General features: G+C 36.1%; 1 protein-coding gene and 1 pseudogene across 5 annotated transcripts in view; one reads left to right on the top strand and one right to left on the bottom strand.

Moving 5' to 3' along the window:
- Nucleotides 1–24,885, top strand: part of PIK3C2A (phosphatidylinositol-4-phosphate 3-kinase catalytic subunit type 2 alpha) — a 173,745-nt gene that overhangs the window by 134,346 nt on the left and 14,514 nt on the right. For all 5 annotated transcript variants that reach the window (XM_072793894.1, XM_072793893.1, XM_072793897.1 and 2 more), the window contains 10 exons: nt 4,043–4,154; nt 4,609–4,754; nt 6,774–6,962; nt 7,804–7,897; nt 8,379–8,473; nt 8,827–9,007; nt 14,995–15,099; nt 16,488–16,580; nt 18,679–18,808; nt 22,678–22,814. In XM_072793894.1, coding sequence (XP_072649995.1) covers nt 4,043–4,154; nt 4,609–4,754; nt 6,774–6,962; nt 7,804–7,897; nt 8,379–8,473; nt 8,827–9,007; nt 14,995–15,099; nt 16,488–16,580; nt 18,679–18,808; nt 22,678–22,814 — 1,282 coding nt within the window. The remainder of the gene's footprint in view (nt 1–4,042; nt 4,155–4,608; nt 4,755–6,773; nt 6,963–7,803; nt 7,898–8,378; nt 8,474–8,826; nt 9,008–14,994; nt 15,100–16,487; nt 16,581–18,678; nt 18,809–22,677; nt 22,815–24,885) is intronic.
- On the bottom strand, nt 11,690–12,028 carry LOC140614731 (peptidyl-prolyl cis-trans isomerase NIMA-interacting 4 pseudogene; annotated as a pseudogene).

Genomic DNA, 24,885 nt, shown 5'->3' on the forward strand with positions numbered 1-24,885 from the left:
TGAAGATCAGTTGACTTTTGTTAGACAATTAAATAATTTGTATCCAGCCCTCTGCTGTTACAACAGTGAGCAGAAGGCATTGAGCTTGAGACTTAGCCAAACAGTGCAGTTGATCCAGGTAGGTAATATTAGGTCTTAGCATTCAAGAAATACTCAAAGAGAAGATGATATATACATTAATACAAAGCGTTAATGAATTTAATTTCAGTTAACTTACAGTACTGTAGTGATCAGAAATCCTAGTCTTGAAATTCTTTTGAAAAATAATTAATGTTTAAGGTACAGCCTACATACAACCTGATGAAGTCAGGGAAGCCAAAAAACATAGAAACATTTCATTCAGCCTCAATAACAAATGAGTTCTTAACTCATTTTTAAATAAACAGAATCAAGCATTTAACCTGCCTTTCCTTTACAGTTGTATTTCAGAGCTATCAGATAATTAATGTGAGAAAGTTAATAGAAAAATTCCAGCTAATAGATGCTCAAGAAATGATAGAATATCATGATTTTGTAATCCCTACTGAAATAATAGACTTAGGCTAGGGTTTCTCAGTCTTAGCACTATTGATATTCTGGGCCAGATCATTTTTTGCTGTGGGAGATTGTCCTGTGCACCGTACGTTTGGCAGCATCCCTGTCTTCTGCCCACTGTTTGTCAATAATACGCCCTAGTTACCAACCAAAAATGTCTCCAGACCTTGCCACGTGTCCACTGGGGGCAAAATCACTCTCACTCTTGTTGGAAACCATTGAGTTAAGTAAGCCATGATTACCAATGCTTGCTAAACCATTAAGTGATTAACTTTTCTGGAACTTTATAATAGGTAGTTTAGACTAACTGGGCCCAAACAAACTGATTAGCTTAAGTTCACAGAAATGAAGAGAGAGAGAGACACACACACACACACACAAACCAAACAGTGCACCTCTTTATTTGATATAATAGGAAGTAGTATTCAATTCTACCCTTATTAAGTATTCCTGCCAGATAACTAGACCTGAATCAGATCAAGCTTCTACATCTAAGTACTACTTTATGAAAATATAGGAGATAAAGGGACATCCTAAATGACACCAGATAAATGCAATCAGTAAAATCCAGAATATAGAAAATTCTCAGAACAAAAGACCTGGTTTCTTCATCAAATGGCGGGGGATAAAAAAAGAGAATGTATAAATAAAAAGAGAACGCAAACTTTTACTCTAAAGAGGACCAGATAGAAGTAGTTTAGGCTTTGCAAGTCATAATACAGTTGGTGCTTGAACAATGTGGGGGTTAGCAGTGCCCTCCCTCTGCCCCCATGTGGTCAAAAGCCTGCATAAAAACTTTGACTCCCCAAAAAGTCAACTAGTAGCCTGCTGTTGACCAGAAGCCTTACTGATAACAAATAGTTGACTAACATATTTTATATAGTATTATGTATTACAAGTATTTTCTTATAATAAAGTGAGATAGAGAAAAGAAAATGAAAATACATTTATAGTACTATATGTATTAGAAAAATCCTTGTATAAGTGGACCTGCCTAGTTCAAGGGTGTTATTCAAGAGTTAACTGTAATCTCTGTTACAAAATTCAAAAGCAAAGGCAGAAAGCAATAGTTCGTATGTAAATGAATGAATGTGGGTTTGTTCTGATAAAAGTTTATAAAACCAGGTGACAGGCCTGGAGTTAGACTTTTAAATTAAAATATACTGGGCAGCCCCAGTGGCGCAGCGGTTTGGCGCCGCCTACAGCCCAGGGCGTGATCCTGGAGACCCTGGATCGAGTCCCACGTCAGGCTCTCTGCGTGGAGCCTGCTTCTCCCTCTGCCTGTGTCTCTGCCTCTCATTCTCTCTGTTTCTATGAATAAATAAAAAATCTTTAAAAAAAATAAAATATACTTACAAAGACATCAACCAAATGCAATGTTGGACCTTGCTTGGATCCTTATTTGAACAACAAACTAAAAACTTGTGAGACAATCAGGGAAATTTGAATACTGACTAGATAGCTGACGATTTTAAGTAAGTGTTGTTCATTCTTTTAGGAGTGATAATGGTGGTGTACTTTTTTTTTTTTAAAGGTTTTATTCATTTATTCATGAGAGACAGAGAGAGAAAGAGGCAGAGGGAGAAGCAGGCTCCATGCAGGGAGCCTGATGTGGGAGTCGATCCCGGGACCCCAGGATCATGCCCTGGGCCGAAAGCAGGCGCTAAAGTGCTGAGCCACCTAGGGATTCCTGTGTTGTACTTATTTTAAAATAAAACAGTGTTTATTGTTTGAAGAGACATAAAAGTATTTACAGGTGAAATAATATGATCAGCATTTGCCTTAATATAATCTAGTTGGGGATGAAGGTGGATCTAAAAAAGAATGTAATGTGTTAAGGATTTAAAGGCTAACATGCAAGAGAAAATGTTAAGACTAGAGTCTAGTTTTGAAAAGGATATTTGTTTTTTGAATAAAATGAATAAAGTTTGAAATTTATAGTTTCCTGCTTTTATATATCTCATGTTATTTTTCAGAAATTCATTCTGTGTAAAGACATATCAATGTCTTATTGATAAATGTTTTTAATTTAAATAGGCCATAAATTGGTAGTCTAGGGTAAGGGTCAGCATACTCCAGTGCACTGCCTGGTTTTTATTTAAAAAATAGAACACAGCACACATCTATTTATATATCATTCATAGCTACTTTTTGTAGTATAACAGCAGAGTTCATGGGACGCCCAGGTGGTGCAGTCTGCTAAATGTCTGACTCTTGTTTCGGCTCAGGTCGTGATCTCAGGCTCATGGGATCAAGCCTCCCATCCAGCTCTGTACTCAGTGTGGAGTCTGCTTTAGATTCTGTCTCCCTCTACCCCTCCCACTCGTGCTCTCTCTCAAATACATAGATAAATCTAAAAAACTAAAAACCAGCAGAGTTAAATTTGCAACAGAGATTATATGACCCAAAAAGCCCAAAATATTTGCCATCTGACCCTTTACAGAAAGGTTTGCTGACTCCTGGTCTAAAGCATAGATCATCTGAAATTATTATTGTTTTTGCTACAAAGTAGATATTGGTTCTCTTGGCATGTGGTTTGTTCTTTTTTTTTTCATGTGGTTTGTTTTTAAGGTGAAAGTGAACAGTTGTGTAATCCAAACTATTACCTTGAGATATATTCCATTATTATTATTTTTTAAGATTTTATGTATTTATTCATGAGAGACACAGGCAGAGGGAGAAGCAGGCTTCCTGCAGGGAGCCCGATGCGGGACTCAATCCCAGGACTCTGGGATCATGCCCTGGGCCAAAGGCAGGCGCTAAACTGCTGAGCCATCCAGGCGTCTCAAAAGATATATTCCATTATAGATGATCTTCAAAGACTGTTCTCCTTTCTGTTTATAAACGTTGCTTTGAGGGGAGTGCCTGGCTGGCTCAGTCAGAAGAGCATTCTTGATCTTGGGATTGTGAGTTCAAGCCCCATGTTGAGTGTAGAGATTTCTTAAATAAATAAATTTTTTTAAAAGTTGCTTTGGAGGGACGCCTGGGTGGCTCAATGGTTGAGTGAGCACTCCAGGGCGTGATCCTGGAGTCCTGGGATCGAGTCCCACCTTGGGCTCCCTGCATGGAGCCTGCTTCTCCCTCTGCCTGTGTCTCTGCCTCTCTCTCTCTGTGTCTCATAAATAAATAAAATCTTTAAAAACAAAAAAAAAAAAGGTGCTTTGGGGACAAATGACTGAGTCTTTACCCTTTTGTGTTCTATCCTCAACCCCTTTCCTCCAGGATACATTGTTTTATTCTCCTCTCCTTTTGTTCCAACCCCCCACTCTTCAATACATTTACCTAAAGTATTCATACACTATGGAGAGTGACTCTAGTATGTTCTTAAGGATGATCTTCTTTTTATCTAATGGATGCTTAAATAATGTTTGGATGCTAACATTTCAAATTCATTACCATGTGATGTGAGTTTTTTTGTTGTGTGTATGTGATGTGAGTTTTGAAGCAGTTTTTAAAATGAAAACTACAAAAATAAAGCTACAGTATTCTTCTGTCTCCATTCATAAAGGTTTTTAACATGTGGAACTAAGCTTCTGTATCTTTGGACTTCCTCACATACAAATCCTGTTCCTGGAACAGTACCCAGAAAAGGGTATGTGATGGAAAGAATAGTGTTACAGGTAATGTTACTTCTTGATACATGGAAAGGTTGAAATTTCTTATTAAGATGTATATGCATCCCATGATTTGGATTGTTAACTAAAGAAGCCTAATTGATCTTGTTTGATCATAGGACCTGTCTTCAATTTAAATGTTAATAAACCATGTCCTATGTCTGAGAAACATTAAAAAAAAAAAAAAAAAACACACTTTTCCCCATTCCAAGCAATGTATACTTTTGAGAATTACCAATGATGATAATCACTTTTTGCTAAAGTTTAGAAGACTTTTGGTAAATCTCAAAAGTACCAATGATGATAATCACTTTTAGCAAAAGGGTAAGAAGCATTAATTCAGTATTCAGTCTAATAATAACCCTGATGGCTAAGAACCGGTTTTCTCAAAGACAAGTTAATGTGACAGATATGTGGACTATTTAGCTGCAATCTGATCAACTTCTGTTACATTTTTAAGGTTGATTTTCCTTCTTCTACATTTGATGTTGTTTATACTACTCCTCAACTTGACAAAAGCATTATACAGCAACACAATTTAGAAACATTGGAGAATGATACAAAAGGAAAACTTCTTGATATTCTTCATAGAGACTCATCACTGGGGTAAGCTACTTTGATTTATGTTTTGCCTGGGTATTTCTTAGATTTGTAAATCTCAAGTTAATGGTTTATTAAATGCTGTTATTTAGTTCCTGATTCAGTATCCTTGGTATAGGAAGTTTTCTATTTGTTTTTAATTCTGTAAAAAGACGATGTGACTACATAAAGCTTTAGAAATTTGTACAAGTCAAACTTTTACATGATCAGAAGGCAAACAACATTGAAAACTAAATTTACAATTAATATCAATAGATTAATTTTTTAAGAATGCCTCAGTCGGTTAAGCATCTGCCTTTGGCTCAGTTATGATCTTGGGGTCCTGCACCGCGTCAGGCTCCCTGCTCGGCAGGGAGTCTGCATCTCCCCCTGTCCCTCCCCGTGCTTGTGTGTGCACGCATGCATGCTCTCTCTCTTTCAAATAATACAGTTGTTTAAAAAATAGACTAATTTTTGGGATGCCTGGGTGGCTCAGCGGTTAAGTGCCTGCCTTCGGCTCAGGGCGTGATCCTGGAGTCCCAGGATCGAGTCCCACATCGGGCTCTCTGCATGGAGCCTGCTTCTCCCTCTGCCTATGTCTCTGCCTCTCTCTCTCTCTCTCTCTCTCTGTGTGTCTGTCATGAATAAATAAATAAAATCTTTAAAAAAAATAGACTAATTCTTAGAAATACACAAAGAATCTTGTTATATCAATAGAAAAACCAATAACTTAGTAAATAGATAAAGAATATGACTAGAAAAAAATATGACTAGATAATTTTTTGGAAAAGAAATACAATGACTTTGAAATATTTGAAAAGATATTTGACCCCTCAGTAATCAAGAAAAGGAAAATTAATACAAGATAACACTGTACATACATGACTTAGTTGAAAATTAAAATGTCTCATCATATAAAGTGTTGATGAGGATATAAAAAATGGGAATTATACTGGTTTTTTTGGGGGAATTATACTGTTAAAGAGATTTTTGGAGAGCAATTTGGCAAAATATATCAAGGTCACGATGTACATAGTCTATAATCTAGTAATATTTCTAGTTAACTATCTTAGAGAAAACTTTATATTTGCTTATGGAGTCAAGAATATTCATTGCAGTATTTGTATTATAAAAGTGACAGAATGTCCATCAATAAAGGTTAAATTATGGTACATTTATCCGATGGAGTATTATATAATGATTATGAATGAACTTATAGCTATTATTTACTAATATTAAGATGTCAAATGAAGAAGGCAAGGAGAGAGTAGTGTATATGGTGTGCTACTATTTACATAAAGAAAAAAAAGAATCTGCTTATATCCATGTCTCTGCTTCTATACAAATACACTATCTCTGAAAGGATATGCCAGCTTACTAGGCAGTTGTCACTGAAAAGGGAACTGAAAGGAGTGACTTCATTGTGCACCTTTTTGCAATATTTGAATTTTTTTCAGTACTTCACATAACACAAATACATTAGTGCACATGTTATATACACAAAAATGGTTGGGTAGTAAAATAGTGAATATTTCATTCACATAAACATTTGTTATTAAGACTAAATTAGAATATCTAAAACAAGTACTTCTTATTTTGAATGTTCCTCATTTGAGCTATATAATCATCTTCTAAAATCATCTTCTAAAATGTAATAGCATTTTTTTTTTCATGACATTTGATTTTGCTTGTATAAAATGGATGAAATCCTGGCTATCTCATAGGGTGGGTTCTGCTTATTCAACTCTGATTTCTAGTGCTTGGCATCTGGTTAGAGCTCAATAAATTTTTATTATACTGAATTATCCTTCATTTTCATAACTAAGACTCTTATCAAGGCAAAATGATTTCTTTCTATCCCTCAAATTAGAGTGAATTAGTAGTGTTTTCTGTACATTGCATTTTTCTATTCCAAATTAGTATTAATGATTGTACCAAGAAGTGGCTGTCCTAAAATGAATAAATTTCTTCTTTGTATTTTTAATCATTGAGATTATAGCTATCATTATATCATTTAGAAGTAATTTAATTCTGTTATATATGCAGACTTTCTAAAGAAGATAAAGCCTTTTTGTGGGAAAAACGTTATTATTGCCTCAAATACCCAAATTGTCTTCCTAAAGTACTAGCAAGTGCCCCAAACTGGAAATGGGTTAATCTTGCCAAAACTTACTCACTGCTTCAGCAGTGGCCTCCATTGCACCCACTGACTGCGCTGGAACTACTTGATTCAAAGTAAGTTAACCATGACTGAGTATACTTGCTCTATTTTATTGTTTGTTTGTTTTTTTTTTCCCCTCTATTTTATTGTTGTCAGTTTTTCCAGTCAGATGTATTATGTTGCAGGAGAACTTCCCTTTGTTTTAACATGAAAGCAATTTAGTGCAATAGAAATGTATAAACATATATTTTTGCAAACATACTTTTTGTGCTAAGTTTATGAAAAAGAGATGTCTATGGCTGAGTCCATAGAACATGGGACTCTTGATCTCGAGGATGTCATGAGTTTAAGCCCCACGTTGGTGTAGAGTTTACTTTTAAAAACAAATTAGAGGGATCCCTGGGTGGCTCAGCGGTTTGGCACCTGCCTTTGGCCCAGGGCGCGATCCTGGAGTCCCAGGATCGAGTTCCGCGTCGGGCTCCTGGCATGGGGCCTGCTTCTCCCTCTGCCTGTGTCTGCCTCTCTCTCTCTCCCTATCATGAATAAATTAATAAATAAATCTTAAAAAATAAATAAGTAAATAAAAACAAATTAGAAAAAGAATAGAGATGTCATACCATCTAAAGCTAACCAGAAGAGAGAATTAAATTCTAAATTTTGAATGATTTGTTATTTTATGATGTGTGTCAAAATTTTCATAAGCTCAAGGTTTCTGAACAGTCCTGAAGTTGAATTTGTATAGTATAGCAAGATTTTCTTCCTGGAAAAAAAAAAAAAAGAAGAAACACATTGCTTTTGAATAAAGAGCTATTTAAATATTCATTGTTAGGTAAAATTAAGATTGTGTTTTCAGGAAATATAACTTCGCTAGTAAGAAATCACCATCAAATCTTGATTTTTGTGGTACTTCTCTAGATTTGCTGATCAAGAAGTGAGGTCCATAGCTGTGACCTGGATTGAGGCTATAAGTGATGATGAGCTAACTGATCTTCTTCCACAGTTTGTACAGGTGAGTTTTTTACTGTTACCCCTTCATCTTACTCTGCACCTATTTCTTATGGGTAGGGAACTTGCTAAAGAAAGGATCCTCTGTTTGTTTTGATTAAAAGTATTTTTATGGAAATGTTGAGGGTACATTATATTTGGATATAGTATAAATTTTTTGCCACTATTGTTAGCTGCCCCACTTGAATATCATTTATGTGTACCTGGATTTTTAATTCTCATATTTTTAGATTCTCAGAACAAACCGGACTTGAGCTTTTCTTTGATTTTTCTTTGCTAGCTACATAAACATAACTAATGAATATTATTCCAAAATCTACACTTTTCTGCTTGATTTCATTAATTTAGCCTAAATTAACTCTTCTGTTTCATTTTTATCAGTGTTAACTTACATTTTGCTTTATATAGTTTCTCTATTGATAATTTTATCATAATAATGAAGTATGGGTTTGACCACTGTAATTCTTATTTTCTTTCGTGTGTAGGCTTTGAAATATGAAATTTACTTGAACAGTTCATTAGTGCACTTCCTTCTGTCCAGAGCATTAGGAAATATACACATTGCACACAACTTATATTGGTAAGATTTAAATTTTTTAATTTATTTCCATTCCTAGTATTTATAGAGACGATATGCTCTGGAAGTCTAAATAGTATGCTCAGGCTACTTATTGTCAATACCAGATGTTTTATTAAGGGCATTATTATAAAGAGGCTGGATTTTTATGTCCTTAGAAATAAAACCAAAAATAACAAAACTCTTTATTACAAAGATATTTGCCATGTTAGAGCTCCATAATAATGAATGAGTTTTCACTTGCTTTATATAGCTTCATTAAATTCCTGGATACCAAAAAATGAACCTAAGTTGAAATTCAGGAGACATTCATCCAGTTCTCAGAAGTGGCTGACATAAATATTTTACTGTATTAGGCTCCTCAAGGATGCTCTGCATGATGCACAGTTTGGTGCTCGATATGAACATGTTTTGGGTGCTCTCCTCTCAGTAGGAGGAAAAGGACTCAGAGAAGAACTTTTGAAGCAGACAAAACTTGTACAGCTTTTAGGAGGAGTAGCAGAAAAAGTAAGGCAGGCTAGTGGATCAGCCAGACAGGTATGTATCCAAAAGAAAAAACATAAATATTTTGATGTTAAAGGATCTCTATAGTTCTGATGAGTTATTCTTTATCAATAGACATCCAATATAATCTAACTATACATACTATGCTGTTTTGAGCAGATGGATTCAAAGGTTGTTTCAAACCATAGGAAAAGATTTTACAACCTAACTCTTAAAGGTATTTTTTTTTTTCTTAAAGGTATTTTAATTCCAGTGCTTATGAATTCCTTTCTGGCCACAATTGTTCTCTTGAGTTTCTTTTTTATTATTTTGTTTTTTAACTTTTTTTGTAACTTTAAAAGTAATGCAAGTATGAGTTGATACTAACGTTTAAAAGGGATCCTGGGTGGCTCAGTGGTTTAACGCCTGCCTTTGGCTCAGTGTGATCCTGGAGACCTGGGATCAAGTCCCACGTCAGGCTCCCTGCATGGAGCCTGCTTCTCCCTCTGCCTGTGTCTCTGCCTTTCTCTCTCTCAGTGTCTCTCATGAATAAATACAATCTTTTAAAAAAAAAAATCTAAATAATAAGGAAATTTATAGAAAAAAATTTTAATTACACTTTTAAAGATTTATTTATTCATGAGAGATACAGAGAAAGAGGCAGAAACATAGGCAGAGGGAGGAGCAGGTTCCCTGTGAGGAGCCTGATGTGGGACTCCAATCCCAGGATCCCCACTGGGGCACCTGGGTGCCTCAGTGCTGAGGGTCTGCCTTTGGCACAGGTCTTGATCCCAGGGTCCTGGGATCGAGCCCTGAGTCGGGCTACCTGCTCAGAGGGGAGCCTGCTTCTCCCTTTCCCTCTACTGCTCCCCCTGCTTGTACTTGCTCTCTCTGTCAAATAAATAAATAAAATCTTGGGGCAGCCTGGGTGGCTCAGCGGTTTACCACTGCCTTCAACCCAGGGCCTGATCCTGGAGTCCCGGGATCGAGTCCCACATCAGGATCCTTGTATGGAGCTTCTCCCTCTGCCTGTGTCTCTGCGCCTCTCTCTCTCTGTCTCTCTCATGAATAAAGAAATAAAATCTTAAATAAATAAATAATCTCTTTAAAAAATAAAATTTTAGATTAATTTAAAAATTAAAAATTTTCCAGTTTTCATTTCTCCCTGTTATGTATCTATTATTCATGGTTTGCTTTATGTCTTTTCTGGTCTTTTATATGACTTTATACATATTTACACTTAAGTATATATACAAATGTTTGGAATTTAAAAAAAATATGTAGAAATGCAGATAGACACACACATACATATATATTGTTGTTGAGATAAAATTCACCTATTTAATTCATTGTGTTTTAGTATATTCACAATATTATGCAGCCACCACCATTAATTCCAGAACATTTTCATCACACCAAAAAGAAAGCCTGTACCCACTAACTTTTCCTTATTCCCTCCTTCTCTCAGGCCCTGGTAAGCATTAATTTGCTTTCTATTCTGTGGATGTATCTCTTCTAGACATTTAAATGGAATTATGCAATATGTGGCCTCCCTATCTGGTTTCTTTCACTTTACCTAACAATTTCAAAGTTCATCCATATTCTAACATGTATGAGTACGTCACTCCTTTTTATGGCTGAATAATGCTCCATTGTGTGGATAATACCACAGTTTGTTTATCCATTCATCCGTTGATGGACCTTTGGCTTGTTTCCACTATTTGGCTATTATGAATGATGCTGCTATAAACATTTGTGTGTAAATTTTTGTTTGAACACCTCTTTTCACTTTACCTAGGAATGGAATTACTAGGTCATAAAGCAAGCCTAAGTTTAACTTTTTGAGGAACCACCAAATTATTATCTAAAGCAGCTTCATCATTTTATATTCCTACTAGAAATGTATGAGGATTCCAACTTCTCCACATCCTCACTAACATTTGTTTTTTTCTACCTTAAAAAAAAAATTATAGTCATCTTAGTGGGTATGAAGTAGTATCTCATTGTGGTTTTGACTTGCATTTCCCTAATGAGTAATGATTTTTTTAAAAGATTTTATTTATTCATCAGAGGCACAGAGAGGGAAAACAGGCCCTACACTGGGAGCCTCATGTGGGACTCAATCCCAGGACCCCAGGATCAGTCCCTGAGCCAAAGGCAGACACTCAACCACTGAGCCACCCAGGTGTTGCTGATTAATGATTTTGAACACATTTTTATGTTTTTGTTACTGCCTTTTGTATATTTTCTTTGGAGAAGTTTCTAAGTTTTTTTGGGTTTTTTGTTTGTTTTTTGTTTTTTTGATTGGTTTTTTATTGTTGTTGAATTGTTCTTTATATATTTGGAATATTAGACCCTTATCAAAGATACTATTTGTATTTTCTCCCATTCTTTGAATTATCTTTTTATTTCCTCAAGTGTCCTTTGATGCACAAATTACTAATTTTTTGAAGTTTATTTTTCCTTTTGTTGCTTGTGCATTTGATGTCTAAGAATTTATTGTCAAATCCAAGGTCACAAAGATAAACACCTATGTTTTCTTTTAGGAGTTTTATAGTTTTGCTCTTATATAAGTCTTTGATCCATTTTGAGTATTTTTTTTAATATGCTTTGAGGTAAGGATTCAGCTTCATTCTTTTACATATGATTATAAAGTTGTCTTAGCACCATTTGTTGTTTTGCCAGTTTTTCATACAATTTCCTCCCTTCATAATGATAAAGTAGCCAAAATTTATCTTAACTGGAGGATCTGTAAACACAAGGCTTATCTAGCCCACTTACAGGCAAGGCAAATGCTGCTTCATGAAATGGTCCCACTGTGGAACCTCTGGTCCTCCAACCCAAGTCACCCCCTTGCCTGGCTTTATCTTCACTATAATGTGCAGCCACTGTATTTAATCTCATTCTATACTTTAACTTCTCCATAGCTTCCATGATTTTCCCATATTTTTCATACAGAATGTATCTGCCACCACTTTTGGAACCCTGAGACTTCTTGTCAGAACTGTCACTCCCAGAGGCAACTCCACACTTTCCCCCTCCTTTACCGGAACTGCTTTTTCCTTTGAGCAGCATCTTCAAAACATCTCAGCACTATTTTTTGAAGAGACTATTCTTTCCCATGAATGATCTTGGCACCTTTGATGAAAATCAGTTGATCATAGACATGTAGGTTTATTTTTGGACTTTGAATTCTCTTCCATTGATTTATAAGATTAGGTAAGCCATATTGTTTTCATTATTGTAGTTTTGTATTAAGTTTTGAAATCAAAGTATGAGTTCTCCAACTTTGTTCTTTTTCAAGAGGTTTTTTTGGGCTATTCAAAAGTCCTTTGCAATTTCGTGTGAGTTTTAGGACCATCTTACACATTTCTGCAAAAAGGAAGTTGGAACTTTGATAAGAATTATGTTTAAAAAAAAAAAAAAGAATTATGTTGAGTCTGTGGGGTGCCTGGGTGGGATGGCTCAGGGCAGGGATGACTCAGGTACTAGGATCAAGCCCCGAGTTGGGCTCCCTGCTCAGTGGGGATCCTGCTTCTCTCTCTCCCTCTGCCGCTCTCCCTGCTTGTGCGCTCCCACACTCTCTCTCTCTCTCTCTCTCTCTCTGTCAAACAAACAAACAAATAAATAAATAAGTAAATAAGATCTTAAAAAAAAAAAAGAAATTGCATTGAACCTGTAGATAAATTTGGAAAATACTGCAATCTTAATAATATTAAGTCTTCTAATTCATTGGACATGGTGTCTTTTCATCTAGATCTTTAATTTCTTTCAGCAATTTTATTTATATTTATATTTTTTTTATATATAAAATTTTTACTTCATCTTAGAGAATTTGTATCAAGACATACAATTACACTCCATATTTCTTTTTTTTTTTTTGGCATTTTAATTTATTTTTTTATTGGTGTTCAATTTACCAGCATACAGAATAACCGCCAGTGTCCATCACCCATTCACTCCCACCCCCCGCCCTCCTCCCCTTCTACCACCCCTAGTTCGTTTCCCAGAGTTAGCAGTCTTTACGTTCTGTCTCCCTTTCTGATATTTCCCACACATTTCTTCTCCCTTCCCTTATATTCCCTTTCACTATTATTTATATTCCCCAAATGAATGAGAACATATAATGTTTGTCCTTCTCCGACTGACTTCCTTCACTCAGCATAAGACCCTCCAGTTCCATCCACGTTGAAGCAAATGGTGGGTATTTGTCATTTCTAATAGCTGAGTAATATTCCATTATATACATAAACCACATCTTCTTTATCCATTCATCTTTCGATGGACACTGAGGCTCCTTCCACAGTTTGGCTATTGTGGACATTGCTGCTATAAACATCGGGGTGCAGGTATCCCAGCATTTCATTGCATCTGTATCTTTGGGGTAAATCCCCAACAGTGCAATTGCTGGGTCGTAGGGCAGGTCTATTTTTAACTCTTTGAGGAACCTCCACACAGTTTTCCAGAGTGGCTGCACCCGTTCACATTCCCACCAACAGTGCAGGAGGGTTCCCTTTTTTCCGCATCCTCTCCAACATTTGTGGTTTCCTGCTTTGTTAATTTTCCCCATTCTCACTGGTGTGAGGTGGTATCTCATTGTGGTTTTGATTTGTATTTCCCTGGTGGCAAGTGATGTGGAGCATTTTCTCATGTGCTTGTTGGCCATGTCTATGTCTTCCTCTGTGAGATTTCTCTTCATGTCTTTTGCCCATTTCATGATTGCATTGTTTATTTCTTTGGTGTTGAGTTTAAGAAGTTCTTTATAGATCTTGGAAACTAGCCCTTTATCTGATAGGTCATTTGCAAATATCTTCTCCCATTCTGTAGGTTGTCTTTTAGTTTTGTTGACTGTATCCTTTGCTGTGCAAAAGCTTCTTATCTTGATGAAGTCCCAATAGTTCATTTTTGCTTTTGTTTCTTTTGCCTTCGTGGATGTATCTTGCAAGAAGTTACTGTGGCCGAGTTCAAAAAGGGTGTTGCCTGTGTTCTTCTCTAGGATTTTGATGGAATCTTGTCTCACAATTAGATCTTTCATCCATTTTGAGTTTATCTTTGTGTATGGTGAAAGAGAGTGGTCTAGTTTCATTCTTCTGCATGTGGATGTCCAATTTTCCCAGCACCATTTATTGAAGAGACTGTCTTTCTTCCAATGGATAGTCTTTCCTCCTTTATCGAGTATTAGTTGACCATAAAGTTCAGGGTCCACTTCTGGGTTCTCTATTCTGTTCCATTGATCTATGTGTCTGTTTTTGTGCCAGTACCACACTGTCTTGATGACCACAGCTTTGTAGTACAACCGGAAATCTGGCATTGTGATACCCCCAGATATGGTTTTCTTTTTTAAAATTCCCCTGGCTATTCGGGGTCTTTTCTGATTCCACACAAATCTTAAAATAATTTGTTCTAACTCTCTGAAGAAAGTCCATGGTATTTCTTAATGGGTACATAATATTACCACGTATTGTAGAATAAATTGTGAACCATTACCTCCGTGTAGGTTGTTTAGACAGTTTTTTTTTTCCAGTCCTACAGTGAACTATAGTGTATAAGTTTTGGCCCCTTTGCTAGTATTTCCTCATAGGATATTCGTATAGGTGAAATAGCTGAGTCAAGAACTGTATGTATTTTTAGTTATATCTTTTTCTCCACCAATAGGTTATGAAAGTATTTTTTCCTGCCCTGTTGCTAGGACTGGGTGTTACCTTTAATTTTTAATCTGTTAGATGAAAAATTGCATCTCCTTTCTGTTTAATTTCTATTTATTTGACTATTAGAGAGTTTTGTTTTTTTATTTGACTATTAGAGAGTTTTAAATATGTTAAGTAGGCCATATGCACTCACCCTCCCATGTGTGTAAGCCTTTGCCCATTCTAATTCTATTTTTATAGTAAAAATTAACTGTTTAGCAACAACTTGTTTTTATTTTATTTAAAAAATTTGTTACATTTTAAAAATTGCGTTGGTCCACATCATAATTTTTTTGTCTTAAAAACAGGTCTTCATTTTCATTATGTACCCACAGTATCACTCTCTTTTCCTAGGTCGTCCTCCAAAGAAGTATGGAACGAGTACAGTCGTTTTTTCTGAGAAATAAATGCCGTCTTCCTCTCAATCCAAGTCTTGTTGCAAAAGAATTAAATATTAAGGTGACATATAAAATACTAATAAATTCATATTACATTTCAAAATAATTTGTAGGAAAAATTTGTAGGAAGAAAGGAGATGAGCTGATACACCTACGGCAGATGAGGATAACATCTGCATAGGTTGGTTATAAGTATTTATGGATGTCTGTGTAAGATCCATATTTACCTCAGTATATTTTTACTTAATCATAGTTTCTGAAAGAGAAAGCAATATAAAGTTATTTGGTGTCTCAAAATAAATTATTTTTTACCATGGTTATAATAGCTACCTTGGTGGCTTATGTTGTGATTCCAGGCACAGATAGCATTTTCTTTTCTCCTATGCGAACAACTGGAGAGATTCTTTTTTTTTTTTTTTTTTAAGATTTTATTTATTCATGATAGTCACAGAGAGAGAGAGAGGCAGAGACATAGGCAGAGGGAGAAGCAGGCTCCATGCAGGGAGCCCGATGTGGGATTCGATCCCGGGTCTCCAGGATCGCGCCTGGGCCAAAGGCAGGCGCCAAACCGTTGCACCACCCAGGGATCCCGGAGAGATTCTTTATAGGTTTATAACACTTTCTAGAGCATCAAAAAAGAGTTGAATAATCATCAGCACTGAGTAATTATACTTCAAACTGGGCCAGTAGTTATACATAGTGGATTTTCTCTTAATGAATTCAGATAAAGCAACCAATTAATTCATGCATTAGTGTTCGTGGTTTTTAAAGGGTAGGATACAAGTATCCATAAAGGAGTCTCAGGTTTGATCTCTTTTGAAGTTGACATATGGCTACTCTTCACTGAAATTTAACAGTGGGTACCTGAGTTATGGGTCATTGGCAGGGGCCGGGGCCGTCACATTTTCTCCTTGGATTTGTTTGTTGTTTCCCTTTATTGGTCTGTCTGAAATTAGTTTTTTGAACTAGTTTCACTTTAAAATAAGATCTTTGCTAATGAAATTTTAAAATTTAGTGTCACTATGTTATTGCATGGCTAATTATTAATTATAAGAGTATCATAAAGTACTCTTATAAGTAGAGATCTCATCCTAGATCATACTCCTTTAGAGGAAAGGTAAGATTATACGAAGTTTTGTGCTGTGACGAGGAATTATAGTAACACTTTTAAAGCTCAAACTTTTAATAATTTTTGTCTCAAGTTTTTAAGGATTTGCTTCTGTCTAGAGAGTAATAGATGATATTTTACTCATGCTATGTTTAAGTTTCAAAAAGTATTTTTAAATATCTTTTATCTGCTAGATGATCTAAAAAGCAGTTCACACATGTTATTTCATTTGCCATAATTCAGATGAACAAGTGATAGAAGAAATACTTAGGACAGAAAAGTCTTAAAGCCATTTTTATTCCAATATTATCTTTCTAATGCATAACATGTTGTATTTGTAGTCCTGTTCCTTCTTCAGTTCTAATGCTGTGCCCCTAAAAGTAACAATGGTGAATGCTGATCCAATGGGGGAAGAAATTAATGTCATGTTTAAGGTGAGCAAAATAAGGTTACTTTCTTTTTATTTATTTTTTAAGATTTTATTTATTTGAGGAAGAGAAGGTATGGAGAGAGCATGAGTGGGATGTGGAGGTAGAGGGAGAGACAGAGGATGAGGAACAAGTGGACTCTCTGCTGAGCAGGGAGCCCAATGTGGGGCTCGATTCCTGGGATTATGACCTGAGCTGAAGGCAGACACTTCACTGACTGAGCCACCCAGTCATCCCAAGATTACTTTGCTTTTAAAGGGTAATTCAAAAATTCTTTCTTTCGGGACACCTGGGTGTCTCAGGGCGTGATCCCAGGGTCCGGGATTGAGTCCCACATCAGGCTCCTTGCAGGGAGCCTGCTTCTCCCTCTTCCTATGTCTCTGCCCCTCTCTGTGTGTCTCTCATGAATAAATAAATAAAATCTTTTTTAAAAAATTCTTTTCTCAAATTGCAAATATAATTTTATTTAATATTTAATTAAATTCAATAATTATGTGGAAAATTATTGCTGACATAAATTATTGCCAAACAGATATTGGAACAAATGCATTTCTGGGCTAGGGCTACTACATATGGCCATGCTGATTACGCATATCATAACTGCAGGCAGTGTGCCTTTCATATAGATTATGATGTGAATGGTACCCCCTAGAGTTGTGCAGTGTGACATAGCAAAACCATGGGCAATGGCACTGGTTTTTTGGAAACATAGAACTTACCTGTGGGAAGCAGCAGGCATGGAGTACTACAGAGTAATCTATTACCAAAGTTCTGTGTGTGGTGTCATGATTTGTGTATTTTGAAGAAAGAATGGAGAGTTTTAGTTAATTCAATGAGTTCAATTAGTGGAGGTTCACATATATATGTATATAAAAGACGGCTCAAGAGAAGCTATCTTTATGAACATATTTATATGTGTGTGTATATATATATATAAAGTTCTCATAATTCAAATCTGGTTTAGGACTTTATTTTACTAATGTATTTGCCTTTTCCTATAGCAGTACCATCTGCTTGAATACAGAAATTTTATTTTATTTATTTTTTTAAAGGATTTATTCATGAGAGACACAGAAAAAAGGCAGAGGCATAGGCAGTGGGAGAAGCAGGCTCCTCGCAGGATGCCTGATATGAGACTCAATCCCAGAACCCCGGCATCACGCCCTGAGCTGAAGGCAGACGCTCAACTGCTTAGTTACCAAGGCATCCCGAATATAGAAATTTTATATATGTTAAGTTTTAATATTTGTTAAGGCTAATCTCCCCTAATTCTTTGGGTAATTTTCTTGACTAATCTCAAAAAATGTACTCATCATTGTGAGTTTTAAAGTTATTTTATCCAATTTAAAAAAATAAAATGAAAACTACATATGATTCCAGTTAGAATTAATTTATTTTGGGAGGACTAACTTTTTAATTTTTATTTTTTGGGATCCCTGGGTGGCTCAGCGGTTTAGCGCCTGCCTTTGGCCCAGGGCGTGATCCCGGAGTCCCAGGATCAAGTCCCGCATCAGGCTCCTTGCATGGATCCTGCTTCTCCCTCTGCCTTTGTCTGTGCTTCTCTCTCTCTCTCTCTCTCTCTCTCTCTCTCTGTGTGTGTGTGTGTGTCATGAATAAATAAATAAAATCTTAAAAAAATTTTTTTTTAAATTTTTTAAGTAAATTTTTAGTTTGATATAATTGTAGATTCATAGTCTGTTGCAAGAAATTAAACAGAGATCCTGGGTATCCTTTACCCAGTTTCCCTCAATGTAACATCTTGCAAAACTAGCAAACAACATCATAATCAGTGTATTGGCATCAATATAGTCAAGGTATGGAATATTTTGATCATGACAAAGATCCTCCATTTTGCCCCTTTGAAAAATAGAATATGATTCACAAACCATTAAATCTAACCTTTTAAAAAGCATATAGTTCAAGAAACTGAGACATGAATAAGTTAAATCATTTCCTCTGGAATGCTACAGAAAAATAAAAGGCACTTGTGTTTCATCTTACTCTTCACTCTTTTCCATTTCCCCCGCCCCCTGCCTTTTACAATATGTAATGTAGTAAATATTTTGGAAAGGTACAGGTTCCATTTTGTTTCCTTAATTTCAAGGTTGGTGAAGATCTTCGGCAAGATATGTTAGCTTTACAGATGATAAAGATTATGGACAAGATCTGGCTTAAAGAAGGACTAGATCTGAGGATGGTAATTTTCAAATGCCTCTCTACTGGCAGAGATCGAGGTAAGTCTGTCAGTTCTGTCTTGGTGTCTTATTATTTCTTTTCTGTGAACTTAGCTCAGAGTATACCTCTCCTGAGTGAGTCCTGATGCTGGTACACTGTCATCTCAGTTGTTTCTTACTTTAATTTAGTGTGACTTTATTGATTTATTCACAATTAAATAACTCATTGAGTAGCCCTAATAAATGCTTTGCAGTAACCAGAGGTGCCCATTAATTGACTGAATGAGGACTTTATGGTCTTTAGCTTTTGATTTAAAATTAAGGCCATGTCTAAGTTAAACCAACTTTGCTTTTATTTCTGCAATATAAAATAATGGTTTAAAATTTTTTTTCTACTTTAGCACAGGCTCATCTTACTGTTTTATCAAATTTTCTTCCTTACCACATATGTTTAGTGTGAATAATAAAAGCAGTACATCCGGAAATATTGTGATAATTAGAGGTAATGAATGTAAAATATCCCAGTATATGGTATGTATTAGGTGCTCAATAAATTGTAACCTTTATCATTACTTTATTCAACAAATGTTTGTAGTTGATCTACCATCTACAAAATGTTAATAACAGTAGTGTTTATATTTAGAGGGAAGCAATTAAAGACATATGAAGTAATTTGAAAATGCTTTAATAAGCTAAAAGCTCTAAGAGAATTAAGACAGTGCTGTATGGTTTTAAAGTTATAGTTGGTGGAAATGAGAAATGCTTTCAGATTCTAATTAGATACTAGAAAGTCATCTGAAAAATTACCTAATTACCTAAAATTACCTAATCAGGGCAGCCCCGGTGGCGCAGCGGTTTGGCACTGCCTGCAGCCCGGGGCGTGATCCTGGAGACCCGGGATCGAGCCCCATGTCGGGCTACCTGCATGGAGCCTGCTTCTCCCTCTGCCTGTGTCTCTGCCTCTCTCTGTCTCTCTCTCTGTGTTGCTCATGAATAAATAAAATATTTAAAAAATGTTTTTTTAAAAAAAATTACCTAATCATCCTTCCAATATTTGGCATTCACTTCATGCCTCAATGCCTGTGCTAAAGGAAAGGTAGTCTGTCCTATCTTACATAGCTCTGATGGTTGTAGAGTTTTTTCTTGTATTCTGGTGAATTGGAACTGACTCCTAGTGTCTTCTACCCATCGGTTCCAGTTCAGTTTATAGACTATCATATAATTAAGTCAAATCTTTCTTTGTGATGATGAATATTGTGGCTTCAGATCCTGAACAGGGATCCCTGTTTAAGATTTTATTTATTGGAGAGGCAGAGGGAGAGAGAATCTGAAGCAGACTCTGCACTGAGCCCAGAGCCCAATGTACTGCGAGATCATGATGTGAGATAAAACCAAGTAAGAGTCAGTTAACTGACTGAGCCACTCAGGCATCCCTTCTCTTGTTTTTTATGTTGTTTCTAACTAATGGTTGAATGCTTGCTTTGTGTCTTGCCCTGGCCTAAGTTTTTCATTTGTGTTATCTCACAAGTATCCTTATTTTTCAAATGAAATCATATCCATATCCTATGTTAAGTTTTTAACTAGCATTTCAGTGTTTCTAGTAATCCCTCACTTTTTCAGACTCAACAATTGTCTTTAAATATTCACCAGACATTTACTGGTATATCATCCCCCGGATTGATTTTAAGTTCCCTCAAGGCACAGACCATATCTTAAATATCTAGTAGGACATTGTATATTTTATGAACTTTGCTCCACTGTTTTAGCAACTAATAATTTGTACATATGTATATTTGATTATAAAATTAGAAATTGGGATCCCTGGGTGGCGCAGCAGTTTGGCGCCTGCCTTTGGCCCAGGGCTCAATCCTGGAGACCCAGGATCTAATCCCACGTCGGGCTCCCGGTGCATGGAGCCTGCTTCTCCCTCTGCCTCTGTCTCTGCCCCCCTCTCTCTCTCTCTCTGTGTGACTATCATAAATAAAATAAAAAAAAACCTAGAAATTTGTATGTATATTAGAAATTTGATTAAATATAGTCATAGAATCAAGGTACCAGTACTCATTGAAGAAGGATATCACTGAGAACTATAAACTAGATGATGCAGCCAAAACAACATAAAAGATCCAAATGAATTCATTGTTCATTGTGTGACCAAACTACTAGAATTACTACCTAGCTCTGTGTACTTTCTTTTGGGGTGGCCCAAAGGCTTTGACCAGCTTTGTTTCTTCTAGTCTTTTGTCTGAAGCAGATCTCTATGTCCATATCTTTTATTTTAACACCAGTGCATCTCCTTGATTTTGAAAGTACATAAAAATATTTTTTTAATTATAGAAATAATATATGTGCATAGTAAATGTAGCATGTAATAGAATAAATTGATAGGTAAAAATCTTAGGGGCACCTGGGTGGCTTAGTTGGTTGATTGTCTCCTTCAGCTCAGGTCATGGTCCTGGGATCCTGGGATTGAGCCCCACATCAGGCTTCCTGCTCAGCGGGGAACCTGCTTCTCCCTCTCCTGCTCTCCTGCATTTGTGCTCTCTCTGTCAAATAAATAAATAAAATCTTTTTTAAAAAAGAAAAAAAGACAAGTATAAATCTTTGTTTCTCCCACACCTTCATTTTTAATCTAAGGCCTCCTACTTCCAAAATATAACTAAATCACATAGCCTTCTGGGAATGTTTTGTGTATATTCTAATATTATATAATAGTCTTTTTTTTAAAAGATTTTATTTATTTGAGTGAGAGAGAGAGCGACTATGAAAGGGGGCTGGGGAGGGTGGGGCAAGGGGTAGAGGGAGAGGGAGAAGCAGACTCCCGTTGATCGAGGATCCAGGCTCAGGGCTCGATCCCAGGACCCCAAGATCATGACCTGAGCCAAAGGCAGACACTTAACTTATTGAGCCACCCAGGCACCCTAGTCTTTCTTTTAAACACAAAAGGACAGTTTTCCATATGGATTTCATATTTAAAACATAAATTTGAGCATTAGCACATAAAGATCTAATTCATTATATTCTTTTTTTTTAAAGATTTTATTTATTTGTTTATTCATGAGAGACAGAGAGAGAGAGAGAATGGCAGAGATACAGGCAGAGGGAGAAGCAGGTTCCATGCAGGGAGCCCAATGTGAGACTCGATCCCAGGACTCCAGGATCACGCCCTGGACCAAGGGCAGGCGCTAAACCGCTGAGCCACCCAGGTATCCCTAATTCACTATATTCTTATATAGATGTCCCATAATTTATTTGTTTGATACTTGTTTTAAAAGTAGGGAAAATAGGGTCGCCTGGGTGGCTCAGCAGTTGAGCATCTGCCTTTGACTCAGGGTGTGATCCTGGAGTCCCGGGATGGAGTCCCACATCGGGCTTCCTGCTTGGAGCCTGCTTCTCACTCTGCTTCTCTCTCTGCCTCCCTCTCTCTCTGTGAGTCTCTCATGAATAAATGAATAAAATCTTTAAAAAAAAAATAGGGAAAATAAAAAATGATTTGCACAGCCAGGCGTTTACAAAACACATACTTTCGATATACACATATTACAAGGACAGTCTTAATTCGTTCTTCCGTTTGAAAGAGCTTAGTGTACTTTGAAACACTCCATAATTGCCCAAATACATGATCAGAGTAAGTTTGTTGACTAAGCATCATCTAGTTCGTAATTAAAATTGTTATTCTTTGGGGGTGTATAGCACATGGTTGTACAGACTATGGAACCTCAAAGTCAAATTCAGCTGTTAGATTTTGGGTACTTCTGAAAATAAATAATTTTGATTGCTCAAATTTTCTAGCATGGGCTGCCAGACTTGGTTTTTTAAAAATAATTCCTAAATGGTGTCTTATGTCAAAGGTTGAAAAGTATAAATTTTTTTAAGGGCTTAACTTCTAGGGAGATATTTTCGCATAGCTTAATGTTTTGTTGTTAAAGGTATGGTGGAGCTAGTTCCTGCTTCGGATACCCTCAGGAAAATCCAAGTGGAATATGGTGTGACTGGATCCTTTAAAGATAAACCACTTGCAGAGTGGTTGAGGAAATACAATCCTTCTGAAGAAGAATATGAAAAGGTGATTAGCAAGTCTCCTTATTCTAGATAACTTTGTCAAAAATGTATTACCTAAGTCATAAGTGCTTTCACTTTCCAACTCTGGTGACTAGCCATGTAACCTAAGTTGTGAAAACTGTCTTTCTCTAACTAAAGTAAGTAAATAAAATAAAATAAAAATTCTGTCTGTCTGTCTGTCTATCTATCTATCTATCTATCTATCTATCTATCTATCTATCTAAACAGTGCATTTAATGACAGGAATCTGAGTGAAACCAATGCTAAACTACCCCTCAAATATTCCAAACATGAATTTAGAGGCCAGCAAAACAGGTATTTTTATGACCCAGAATATTTCACAAAGATCTTGGAAAAAGTTATGGAAATGGGTGAGAGTGGTGCATTGTGTGGAGTTGAAAAGATTATGAGCCAGACAGAGCATGAACTTAGGTTCCAAGTCAGCAGCTATTGAGCTTTGGGCAAATTATTAACCTCTTTTGTGCCTCAGTGACCTATAATATAAAATAGTATACATTATGGTATTGTAGTACATAATATCGCTGTAAAACATAATAGTGCCATAAGGTTATCGTGAGAATTAGAGGAGTTCATATTAGAAAACCCGACACAGAGTAAATTCTGTGGTTAGTAGCTGTTACTATTAGAGGTGTCCATTTTTTTGTTTTGGCATACTTTTGAATTCTATGATAGGAAAGGGAAATTTTGGGATACCTGGGTGGCTCAGTTGGTTATGTGTGACTCTTTTTATTTTTTTAAGATTTACTTATTTTAGAGAGAGAGTGCATGTGAGGGAAGGGGCAGAGAGAGAATCTTCAAGCATACTCCCCACTGAGCACGAAGCTCAATGCAGGGCTCCATCCCACCCACCACCCATGAGATCATGACCTATACCACCCATGAGATCATGACCTAAGACAAAAACAAGAGTTAGATGCTTAACCAACTGAGCCAGTCAGGTGCCCCATGACCTTGGGATTGTGAATTTGAGCCCCATGTGAGGGGGAGGAGAGTAGAGCTTACTTAAGGAAAAGAAAATAGGAAGAAAAAGGAAAAGAGAAATCTCTTATGCTATATGTTGGCAAATCGAACTTTAATAAAAAAAATATACAAAAAAAAAAAAGAAATCTCTTAGGATGTAAGGCCTCTAATGATCTGAAAGTGGCCTAAGAAATACTTAAGAACAGTTTTTTTTTACAAGAACACTTTTAAAATAGCACTGTAAAGAGATCTCAGTTTTAATATCATTTGCCTGCTCATTTTATGTCAAGTCATTAATGTATCACATTTATAGATACATACAAATGCTATCTGTTGACCTAAAAAGGTAGAAGAATTTTGTCCTTTGTTGATCTTTTAAACTATTTAAGATCACTCCCTTTTCTTCCTTGTGGTGTGGGGGTAAAGCAAGAAGCCAATACTTGTTTAAGGTCATGTTGGCTCTTTTGTGGTTCTGGGAAAGTGGTTTGTCACAAAATAATTGTTGAATATCATAGATTGAGTGCCTTTTGTGCTTTTGACTCTTAATGTCCTTCACTAAGAAAGAGAGTAACATAGAGGAGTCCCATTGCTTGGGGGTGAATCTTGGGTCTGCCACTTAACAATTGTGTGATCCTGGGCAAAGAACTTCTATGTTTCAGTTTCCCTCAAACATAAAATGACAATCATAATAATATGTATGTCATAAAGTGTGTGTGTGTGTGTGTGTGTATAGAAAGAGTAATGTAGTGCCTGGTTTGTGTTAAGTGCTGTGTAAATGTATGCTCTAATCATTAGTAATGATTTCTGGGGAGTTATGAAATAACCACATGGACATGCAGAGCCATATGACTGCTCCATTCAGAAATGTAGTATCTTGAAAATAAACTAAATGCACATGCTTTAGATAAAAATATTCATTATATAAGTCTTGCTGTTTCCGTCTATATGATACTATGTTAGTAATTTAATCCCCAGGGCAGGCAAGACTAAAGTGAAAGAAGATCTCTAGCTTTGAGAAACTTGCAAACGACACATAAAGAGTCAACAAAACACATTAATTATTGTATGTTTAAAGATATAAGCTGACTTTCTTC

This window comes from Canis lupus, chromosome 23, assembly GCF_048164855.1.
Source record: "Canis lupus baileyi chromosome 23, mCanLup2.hap1, whole genome shotgun sequence".
NCBI classification, from domain to species: Eukaryota; Metazoa; Chordata; class Mammalia; order Carnivora; family Canidae; genus Canis; species Canis lupus.